General features: G+C 46.0%; 1 protein-coding gene across 1 annotated transcript in view; it reads left to right on the top strand.

Annotated features, from left to right (window-relative positions):
• LOC144728653 (basal cell adhesion molecule-like) overlaps positions 1-12,101 on the top strand; it is a 67,887-nt gene that overhangs the window by 15,471 nt on the left and 40,315 nt on the right. The window contains exon 2 of the mRNA XM_078608227.1: positions 10,135-10,259. Coding sequence (XP_078464353.1) covers positions 10,135-10,259 — 125 coding nt within the window. The remainder of the gene's footprint in view (positions 1-10,134; positions 10,260-12,101) is intronic.

The raw sequence follows: 12,101 nt of genomic DNA, 5'->3' as shown, positions 1-12,101 counted from the left end.
GTGATAGATACATGCATCAAATCACGTGTGCACGGATCGATGTTTATCGATTTGTACATGTTGTGCGTAATGCATTGGCATGACCCCCCCCCCCCACCCTGGCCTGCAGCCACTAGTGGCCGCTACATTCACCGCGTTGTTAAAGCAGATCGTGATCCTGAACCACGTCACAGCTTCGCAACAATTTATGGAATTGCCGGAGCCAGGCGGAACGTTACTCCGCTAACGTCCACCGGAATTGGTTCACAACGCTGTGTGTCTGCATACCGCATTGAGTCCGTAGTGGCGCATGTGTGAATGCGCGCACACGTGTCTGTTTCCGTGATACGCGCTCGGGAGCACATTTTTCTCGGATGCCTGCTCTTTCACAACGGTGGAAAGTGCCTTATCTGCAGCTGTCCTTGGCCTTAATAACAAATTATTTGGTGATGTCCACTGCATTGACGGTGGTGCACAAGCACAAATAACAACACAATAATGCCGTGGCCTTGTGTAAGGGAATAAATGTGGCAGCCAACATTTCTGGCGATGTCCCTTGTTCATAGCACATACACAGAGAGGCCAGAGAGAGAGATATAAGGGTTGGAGACTGGACTGAACACCACAGAGCCTGACAAGACTGAACTTTTTCAGATGCTTCCTTGACCTTCTTTAGGTTGCCTCGGCCTCAAAACACAAAAACTGCCTTTTTGTGTTCAGTTCGTCGTCCTTCCCCCGCACCTCCGATTAGCGCGTGGTTGGCTATGTACGGTGCGAAAGAAGTTCAACATACGTAGTAAAAAAAAAACGAGTACCTGGTTCGGCAAGGTGAACATCAGCACAAGGAAGGCAAAGATGGCGTGGCGGCCAGGTGTGGTCCTGGCCACGCCATCGTTGCGGTGTGTGTCGGTGTGCGCTCGCAGAGCTTGCTGATGCGCACGACTAGACGAAACAGGGGGATTCTTTGTCCTGTTCTGTGTGGCGTCTTCTCGCTGTAGACTCGACCAAATATTGACAAATGTGGTCCGCTTGAAATCCCGCTGACCGTCAGAAGGTTACGGAGCAATTAAATTGATCGGTTAATCTTTGACCTTTGTGAACTAAAATGTTTGCATGAGAATGCATGGGCATTAACCAGTGTCAAAAATCACAACAGAGCCCTTTGTACTCCATTGGCATGAACGCTTTATTGCTAAGTTCTCCGTACAGTGCGGAGCTCACGACTTTTTGTTTGTGTTTCTTATTTGGTGCCCACAGTGTAATGCGGTGCGGCTTTTTTTTGTAGCAATTCAGCTGCGTAACGTCGTGGTTAGAGTGCGCGGACCGCAATTGAATCGCATCATGTCCATAACCAAGCCGGATGTAAAAAAAAAAAATTATTACCACTTTTTAGAATCAACTATTGGGTTGGCAACCAAATTGTGCTGAGTTTGTTGCCTCTCACCCGCACTTCCGATAAGCACGGTTGGCTACGTACGGTGCGACAGAAGTTCAACTTACACACACAATATTTGAATACGAGATGGCCCTTAAATAACTGAGCGGTCCTCAAAGAGCCGCGTGCGTCTACCGAGCCGTAGGTTTGCCGACCTCTGCACGACGACCTTTAACGTGTGCACCTGTCATAGGAAAGTTGGATTTCCACCACTGGCTTAGGGCTGCTAAACAGGAGGTGAGTGCCGCCCCATTGCTCTTCAGATGTCAGCATGCAGAGGCGAAGAATGTCCTTCAAGAATTATTATCAGTGTCAATCAGCAGTTTGCCTCTCCGTTGTACCCAGAGATCTCTGCAGCAAGATGTGCTGTAGTGCTTTTATGGATTCCTTGCTGGATTAAAACTAAGGGATTTATGATTGACTGGCAGTGCACATCCTCATTTTCGAGAATGCGAAGCGCCAGTGGAGATGAGTGCTTTGCGTCACTTGACAGTTTTTGGCCTTTCAGAATTAATGGCTGGCACTATACGGCACTGTAACCCGTGTTTCTTAGTTCCTGTGGGAAAGCTGGCGGAAGGGATTCATCAGGGTTGCTGAGCACAGGGCCCAAATGCCCAAGACATGAAGCAACCAGCAACAAACAGCACCATTGAAGTTGTAATAGTCTAGCAAAGCGTTTATATATTTCTTGAATTGAGCAAGGTTATTATTACGAGAACGTATTCTTTTGTACGGTTAAGATGCTATGCAAATAACCACGATTTCACATTAAGGCGGTCGAGCCAGACAAACAGCGTCATGAGCAGTGGAGTGCATCGCTCTGATGTCTCCTTCGTATTGTGGATCGGCCATTCCATCGTGACAATCTTCACCGGTGGGTGCGGGGGGTGGGGTTAATAGCAAGAATGTTGGCATAAAACTACCACCACATTGCCTACCCCAAAAAAACAAATATGGATCCGTGGTAAGCCACTGTCATATGTATTATTTTAACTGATTTGGGGGAAGATCCAGGGGCTTAATTCCTCAGCCGAGTAATTTCCTGGGGTCGCTCGAAAGACTGGAGTGTGGCACGTGACCAGTAGCTGCGGGCCATCGTTGCAAGCTATTTTGGACGTGGTGTGGCCAGGGTGCCGGGAACGTTTCACAGGCCATTGACGCAGGTGTGCGGCCCAGCTTGAAGTCGAGTGCTGGCGAGAGTTTTCTATGCCTCAGCAGCATGGTCGTCATCAAGAACAAAAACAACTAAAATATCTAGAAATGAAACAAAAACTGAAATAGGGTGTTTGGAACAGATGGGTGTTTTGGAAATATGCTGAAAGAAAGAAAGAAAGAGGAGCCACGTGGCTTAGATAACACATGCAGGTTCATGACATCATTCCAGCTACAGTGGTGAAAGCCCAATGTAACGCGGGCGTCGTCGAGGGAGAAGAGTAACACCGGCGGTTTGAGGCTACCCGTGTTATAATGGAAAATTCTCTCTGGGAGGGTCACTGGAGCTGTACAAATGTTTTTCCCAGTGTAGCGCCGTTTTAAAGTGCCAATGGCCCGAGGGCATACCCAACCCATAGGGTACATGGTTGCAAAAAAGGACACGAGATGTGCGTGCATCGATATGTGGAGGACTCAAGCTTACGAGTGAAATCCTTCTAGCCGTGCCACCCTCCGCAGGCAAACATGACACGGTCACTTGACAAAAGTGAGTAGCCCTGGGCAGGACGTGTCGCTGGAAAGGGTTATGGCCGATGGTTAAGAATAATAACGGAGTGGCAGCCAAGGAACAGAGCACATTCGAGAGGACGTCCGCCGAAGAAATGAAACAATGATAAGGTCAGCTCATGTGCAGGTGCTGGGTGGGTCGAGTGATGGTGCAGTGATTAGCGCACTGCCCTACGAACCCAGTGACCCGAGTTCGATTCCCACTCACGGTCAACGCCAGTGATGATTATCTGAACCGATCTTGGGCCTAGCCTGGGTCGAAAACATCGCCAATGGGCGTGGCGCTGGCCACCACCCCCTTGTCTGCCATGCGGCCTTCATAGGTGCTCACGAACAGCACTTGCCACCAAAAGTCTTTTGAGGCTATACGGGGGGATCTTTGTCTTGTTGCATCTCAGGGTCATGAGAGGTGGCGATGACTTGAGGAGGCCTTCATTAAGCAGTAGATAGAGCGTGGCTTATGATAACGATGAGTTTTCCACTCTGGCAGCAAACTGCGTTCACTTGGCTTCTCTGTCGCCGCTCACTTCATTTTGAACTCGAAGGTTTTATTGAATCCCTGAAAAAAAAAATTCGTTAATTGTCTTGTTAGCTTTTGGTGAAAGACGTTTCAAAGTTATCTGCAGAGAATATTAACGCTTGTCTTGATACGGACGATTAGCTGGTCAGTCTTCTGTTAAGGTTCTTGCCAGGAAGAAGACCCGTCAGCACATTTCCTCCTGCTCTTGCTCAATTACACGCGCAGTTATTGTGATACTAATGGGCAAGCATGGTACCGTAATCACACAATTCAGAGCCAAGAAAAACTTTAACGTTCTGGAGGAATGGAGCTCGTTGACTCGAGTAATCTTTCAAGGGAAGCCGGTTCACAGTTGTTTTGTGATCGCTGTTAACAAAGGCACAACATGACCACGTCTTGTATACCCTTGTTGCTCGATCGCTACACAGCGGCTTCCATTCATGGCAAGTGCCTGAGGTTCCTCGGCGGTAGAACGAGAGCAACTCACAATCGAAGCTTGCGAGTTCAAATCCTGGTCAGGGTTTGACCCAGACCCATCATCCCTCCCTCTGGGGTCAATACAGTGCGTACCACTTTGTGGTGGTTGATAGACCCACACCCTGCCATAGAAATGTGGAATTACCACCAATGGCTCTGGGCTTGTCAACAGGAAGTGGTGAGCCATTATGGCCAGCTCTCTATCATTCTACTGCTGGATGAATGACTTGCCATGCCGGGTTCGCAATGGAGTTTGGACTGATGACACTACGTAACACAATTTTTGTTCCTGGGTAGTAAGTGTTATTTCGGATTTGCTTATGCTTAAAAAGTATAGAGAATGGCTATTATTCCCTACAAACTTTGCTTTTGTGACCAGGACAGTGATATTTTGAAATGTACCTATTTTCAATATGAAAATAGGCAAATTTGTGTCTTTTTGTTCACATAAAGTCAGCAAAAAAGAACATATGAATCAAAATTAACATGTAATGTATAATAAAGTAATACAAAAATGACTACAAGAGATTTAAAAGTGAATCGTTTTTCGAGATTTACGATTATACTGTAAATCACTTTCACGAATCAGCCCCCAAATGTAGTCTCCCATCATATAATGCTTCATCACGCTGGTCAGAGCAGGTTGCTGAAGGGTAAGGCATAAGCTGTATTTTCTCAGACCTCTTTTTCATATGTTAGGCAACAGTCTTAGTTGTTGACGTATGAAATTAATACCGATCAGATATGAAACCATCTGCACTTGAAGCATGGGAAGCACTGCGTGTCGTGTTGGCTGATTTCACGCAAAGCCTTCCTGCAAAGTGCCCTAATTTCCATCAACCAAATTATCACGCGAAGCTTTTTGTGCTCGTAAGAGGCATCGAATGTAAATGCGCGCGGCTGTGCAGATTTTCGACGATGATAGTGACATCATTTGTTCAGTGGACGTGCAGTCATTTTGGATAAAGACAAGTTTGCGAGATGCTCCTGGTTATGGTTTTAGCGTTCTGCGTGAACCGCAATATTTGTATATATACGTGTGTGTGTGTGCTTAACCAAGTACGACGTTAAATGCATAAATGCATTGGATGCATATATTATCATCAATTATCATTCGATGCATTAAAAGGTATGATACCTTTTTCAAGGCATCAAGTCTGCATTAACCACGTATACTTGTGGAAAAACACGCAAACAAACATAGTCTGATAATATATGCATCCATAATCGAGGTTTTTTTGGGTTACATCGCGTAAATATAAACGTGCCGTTAAACACGCCACCACCCGACACAGCCAATTAGTAAGGTTTGTCACGTAAACAGAACGTGCCAATTCGTTACTAGTTCAGCACACCGCTTGTGTGTTGGAGAATAAAGCCCCCGACAATTACAATTTGTAATTGTTATTATGGATAATATTGGTCGCGCAAGCCTACGTGTTAAACTGACTGTATGCATTGTCCTTGAAACTGATTGGCCTACACCAGAGACAGCCTTCTTTATGGCCTAGTCTCATCGGTTTTAGACCAGATAACACTGGTCAACACACTTTTTCTGGCATAAGATATTCCAACGGGTTTAAGGTAATTTTGGGGTGCTGATTCCAAATCTGGCATCAGTTTTTGTCTATCACATCAGGTTTTTGAGATATCAAATATTGCATTTTCAATAAAAACTGCAGAAGAAAAATATTAAATAAATGTGGATATCTACATAAAATTATATTATAAACACACTATCCCAGAAATACAGCACCATATTTTATCACTAAAGCAGTCACTGACTCGCAACAACTTGCAATCATAAGTGACAGAGTTACTTTCGGGTAAAATCAATGAAAATGGGGTGTGCCGATAGCATAAAATGAGATGTGATAGAGCAAATCTGAGATCAGATTTGGAATCAACACCCTGAAATTAGTCTAAAACAGCTGCAAAAGTCCAGGCCAGAAAAAATCTAGTTGTTTTGTTGACCAGCGTAATCCAAAAGGCAAACAACACAAAGACAGTGCAAGTCTCAGAGCATTTCTAGTTGGGGTCGAGCATTGAAATCTTTGGGACCTGTATACGTTTTGAAAATTGACATGTCTCTCTGCGTGTCATGACGTGTTTGTTACACACGTGTCACTTGACACCCCTGGACTAACCGTGCAAATCAGACGTTCCATCTCAAGGGATTATCCAGGGGGGGAAATATGTTTATTTATTTCAATAAATGTGCCCCTCCACATGTGAAGCAGTCAAAAAATGCCACTCATCCTGCCAAGCCAGAATTAGCGAACACCTTTGGGTACTCAAATGCTGAAAACGAGTTGGGGCATAGAATTTTTTTTATGTGTTTATTTTTTTTTAAAGTGTGTTTCCACTGTGGTCATAAACACACGTCGGTAATAAATTACACACATACCGGAATGAATGCGCCCCGTGATTCTCGAGCCCTGCAAACTTCTCCGTAGTTTGCGCCGCCGGTGCGTGGTGTGTTGCAGCATTGCGGACCACGTATCGTTGTTGGCGTCATTTGGTTGGGGGTGGCATTCAGAAACGAGGTTGTCAACACGGAACACGGAACGACGATTTTTTTTTTAAGTGCGCGACGAACCAAGCGAATGATGCAATGCTCGAAATGAAGCTGAGAGATAGAACGCAAGTATCTATGGGACCCTTTTGCCGGTATAAAGGTCGCTAGTCACTGGCAAAAAGTTCCCGTAGATATAATTGCTCGACGCCAGATATGTGTTCTGATATTTTGTCTTTGTGCTGTTCGCCTTTTGGCGTTCTCTGGTCTCACACTTTTGAGACTAGGCCATAAAGAAGGCTGTCTCTGGTTGTAGGCCGATCAGCTTCAAAGACAAGGCACATGTTGTTATCAGAGCATGTTTGTTTGCATGTTTTGCCACAAGCACGTGTGGTTAATGCAGACTCGATGCCTTTGAAGAGGCATTTATTTGGTGTTTGAACATCTTAACACCTGTTTCATTGCCAGAAAGGGTAAAATGTATTCTCTTTTTTAGAACACATGACCGAGAGAAACGCATGCAGGTGAATGCCATCATCCGAACTGCTTACGGGGAAAAAAGTAATCGGGCATGGGCAGGGCATGCTGCTAGACAGGTCGAGGGTCAAGAGCGATAGCGGCATGGCAGCGAAGGGATGGGACACGTCGGAGAGGATGTCCACGCAGGAGATGGAGCATTGGGAGGCCTTCATCCAGGAATGGATTGACCGTAGCCAATGATGATGATGATGTGCCATTTTATATTCATAAAACCATCTAGCTTTTAGTTATAATCTAACTAATGTATGGAACCGGGTCAAGGTAAACGTGTGGACTGGCTGTAGCTTCCATGGCCCCTGGAGTAAAAATGATAGTCGTGCAAATGTAATGCATGAGCACGTAGGTATGGGAAGCAGAGATCTATAAATCGTTGGGCATGTGAGGGCATCGGTGTTAACACAGAGAAATGGATTAGATAGCTGAGTGTGTGGGACAGCATTGCCTTGCTAGAGGGAGGAGATTGGAAGCGGGGTTTTAGATAAGGAAATAAATATGTTAACTGCGGGTCTATGTTCAATCCAGAACTTATTTCATTGGTGTCAAGTGACAGCTTTGATATAGAACACATTTACATGTTGTTTTCTTACGTCTCGGCTCGTGTGCAATGCAGCGTTGCGTGGTCAGTTCTGTGTGAAGTGGGAGCAGAGAGAGGAAGGAGTGAGTTTGAGCAAAAGCTCTCGAAGCCAGAGTAATTATGGGGGGAGAGACTTTCCACTTATGGTGCATGTGCGGTATGAGCAAGCAAATAAATAAATAAATTACTCCCACAATACAGGTTTTTTTAGGTTAGATCGCGTAAATATAAATGTGTCGTTAAACCCGCCACCACCCTACACAGCCAATTATTAAGGTTTGTCACGTAAACGGAACGTGCCAATTCGTCACTAGTACAGCAACACCGGTGTGTTGGAGAGCCAAGCCACAACACTTACAATCTGTACGACGTTTCGCCAGTAATTACAACCAGCTTCATCAGGCGACAGCCAGATTTGTAGAGAAGTCCACCTGTTTCGTTCCTTAAATAGAGGCGTAGATGTGATGGCATCACTTGTGTACTCTTCTAATACATGCTTCTATTGCTACATATAAATACATCTCACACGTACCAATTATACATGGAAAGTTGGCCCAATATTGTAAGCACAATTAACGACCGCAATGTGTAGAATTGTAAAATGCGTAAACACAAAATTGTGACTGTGCAGGTTAATCCGACTCTCTTCCCATCGGCATCAAGCGGTGGTGGATGTCTGGCTTATTGGATGTAGAAGGCTCAGATTCTCTGTCAGGTTAATTGCAGTAAAAACAAACAGCAGTGTATTTGTGGATAACTAATTAAAGTAAAACATGTTATTGAATTCACGGCAATTACTTTTTTTTTTAAGTGTAAACCGCAAGAGAGAGCTCTTGGCCGAGGCATCGGAGGGCTCTGGTTCACTGAGAGTGGCAGCCGTGCTAGGTATTTACTGCATATATTCTCTGAAATAAATGAAATACCTGGGTTGATTAGTGAGACATATTGGACATATTTAGATAGGTTTAACGTATTAAAGACCAATGTCCAAGAACGTCACTCATGTGTATTTTGTAAATATTTCAACACATGCATAGCAACGTGTGAATTGTTGTAGGGAAATGCAATTATGTGCTTTTTTTTATATTGCCACAGACCATTCAGCCATGTCTTCTTCTAAGCCACCAATTACCATTATTGCATTGGCTCGGGTGCTCAGATTTAATTTCTCCGTGTACAGTATCTCTATTTTGCGTCTCTTCTCGGGTGACATCAACTGTCCTCATATCTCGTTCCACCGCATCCTGCCATCATCTCTTCCGCAGTCTCCCTCTGTTTCTTCTGCCCTGTCCTGGCCACATCTTCAATGCCCTTCTAAGCATTTCTACTCTCTTTGTCTCTTCTCAACGTCATTCAGCTGCAGAAATAGTATATCTTTTATATATATTTTTTATATATTTTATGCTTCTACGGTATAAGGTCATACCCTCGTCATTGTGAGATATGGCACAATCTTTCTCTCTTTCTTGCCTTCATTTCCCCGAAGCGTGCTGTATTGTAAAACTTCGCTTTAGTAGCCAAACGCGCGAGCAATGAAGGCAGAGGGGGGGGGTGATATTGGTCATTACCACATGCCGGTCTGAGCAGCACGCATCTTATCCATCGCGCGAACATTTACAATCAATTATGCGTGAAATTGCAGGCAGTTTGGACGTTGTGAATGCAAGCTGGCAGGGCACCAACGCGCTGTGTGATTCACTGCATTGCGGTGTGTGTATCCGTGCTGTGTATCCGGCTAGGTGACTCAGCAGTAGCGTGAAGGGCCCCCCGATCGCAAATGTTTCGAGTTCGAAAATTCCAATTGGACGTTAACTCGGCCCTCCGGTGGTTGTCCTATAAATGGATCTGCCACCCCCGCCATAGGGAGGTGGAATTTCCACCACTGGCTCGGATCTGTGAATAGTGGATGAACACCGCCTCTGTGTTTATTTTGGCATGAAATCACGTTTGAGTTTGTTTGTTGTCCCCCTGCCTGACATTACGCCTGCCCCACGGCATCTTCATTCGTGTGGGGACAGGTGTGTGCGTCCACTGAAGTGAAATTTTACAATAATTGGGCTTAATTAGATTTCCTTCTGTGACATTATTTGAAATTGCAGCATTTTCATCTCGGCCAGTGTGCACAATCGTGCACGCAGTGAGATTTTTGTGCCCCATGTATGAATTCGCGTCGTCAAAACACCATGCGCCCTTAACGCCCACACGATCGCCGCCGTACGATGCGAGTTTAATAATATGGTCCTGATATTGTTACGCACAGTGTCCGATTCTCCGGTATCTTTCTCTGCCGCCCTTTCCAATGCGCCAGTGGCTTTGCGCTCACGTTCGCGATGCGTTAATTAACAGCCTCATCCTCCCCCCTTCCGTTGTTCCAGGCACTCTGGCAGCAATCACCGTCAACGTGAGCCCGATTGTCGAGGTGGAACTGGGAAAGCCTCTGGAGATCCCCTGCACATACAAATCATCCATCAGCGATGCTGTGAACGTGCAATGGTTCATCGTGAGTACCCCGCACTTCTGATTTTCCTTCCCCAAGCATCTCTGATTATCACGGTTGGCTACGTATGGTGCAAAATAAGTTCAACATACGTACATACATACGTAACTGTTTATCGTCTCTGTTGGGAGAAATCATTGTGTGCATTGGGATAGCACATGTGCATGCTGCTATGCATTGCTGTGTATCCATCCATCCATGTAAGTGTGACTCAGCCTCACCACTGGGAGAAAGAGGCAGCCAGGTGTGATACTGGCCACCCACCCCTTCGGGTGTCGTGCTGACCTTTTTAGGTGCTCGCTAACTGCACTTGTCCCAACAGTCTGTTGAGGCTATACAGGGGAACATTTTATATGTGTATGCAGATGTATTTGCGGGGAGCGGTCGTGTAGTTATAACGGACTCAGCACTCACGGCTAACATCAGTGTTGAATATCGGAACCTGTCCTGGGCCTTCCTGAGGTCAACTCGGCCACAAACGCGTACCTGGTGCGGTGTCATAACATCGGCAACTGGGAGAGACAAAGGCAGGTGAGCGCGGTGCTGAGCACACCGCTCCCTTGTGCACCGTGTTAACCTTAGTAGGTGCTGCCCAACAGCACTTGCCCCAACAGCTTGTACAAGGCTAAACAGGGACTAGTTGTCTTCACGTGTTACCGTCTCAATCACATCGACGAGTTCGCGAAGAGCACCGTTATAATTTACATCATTCATTCATTCATACCGTGAATGAAGTGATGCATTTTTGCAACACATTTGACAATTTTGCACCCATTGTGATTGTGCCTTCCCCCCCCCCTCGTCAGTGAGTCACGTACACATTTCCTTTTTGCACGACGTTTTGGAGAAACAACTCGTGCACTTTGTGCGGCCGGTGTGCCACACGATACACCCGCTGTGGGGGGGACACATATTTTTGGAAGTCATGCGTTGTGTTTTTGGCCCAAGCGGATTGTGATTTTGGCTCTGAACCAAAGCGAGCTTGCATGCCTGCCACGGACCTAGCAGTATGCAATATATTTGCCCTTGGTAAATCACAACAGCGCTGTGGTCATGGTCAAATTAATAATTAAATGCTGCTGCATTATGCCACCTAGAATACTTATCTTGATATCTTTCTGGTAAGGAAAAAAGTACAATATGCCACCTGCCACTCACCTATTGTGATATAAAGGCTTCCTTTTAGTAAGTCTAAACTTTTAATAACCAGGTCAATATATAAGAAGCATTGACGTTATCAGGAATGTTGTTCTTTGAGTGGACGGGATGGTGTTTTGATCTTCTTTGAAGTAATTGTTAGATTTCAAATACGACGCTCCTCCTCCTACCACTACTTATTCTTCTTCTACGTATGGCTGGGGAAGCCGTTGTAGTTTGACGTCGAGATTCCTGATTCATTCGACAGCTTCAGGCGAGGCAGAGCGAATGGTCGCAATGCCACCGGGAACGGAGCTTTCGCTCAGTTCTCAGAGCGGGAGTTCCAGGGCGATCGTCTGACTTGGGGTGGCGGCCATGGTCACAATCTGGGCTGCTTCTCGCGTTCCACTTGTGTGGAGCGAGTGGCCGCTTGGTCTTGCCTGGCCCTGTCCTCCACGCCGCCTCGCTTCCAACGACGCGTGCCCACCTGCGGCAGCACGCGCTGTTCGCCTCAACGTATTTATTACACGGCCTGTTTATGCCGTAGCACTCTTTTAGATTTATATCCCCCGCAAATGCCCGCGGCATGCCCAAAAACAGCCTCAAGCACGTGCGTGTGCGTGCTTGCGTGCGTGCGTGCGTGTGTGTTTGAATGAGCGCCAAGTGCACAGGAGGTTGAGGCCTAGGGGCAGCTGGCTTCACAAACGG

This window comes from Lampetra planeri, chromosome 29, assembly GCF_965212315.1.
Source record: "Lampetra planeri chromosome 29, kcLamPlan1.2.h2, whole genome shotgun sequence".
Classification (NCBI taxonomy): Eukaryota; Metazoa; Chordata; class Hyperoartia; order Petromyzontiformes; family Petromyzontidae; genus Lampetra; species Lampetra planeri.
This window is presented reverse-complemented; position numbering and strand designations above follow the sequence as displayed.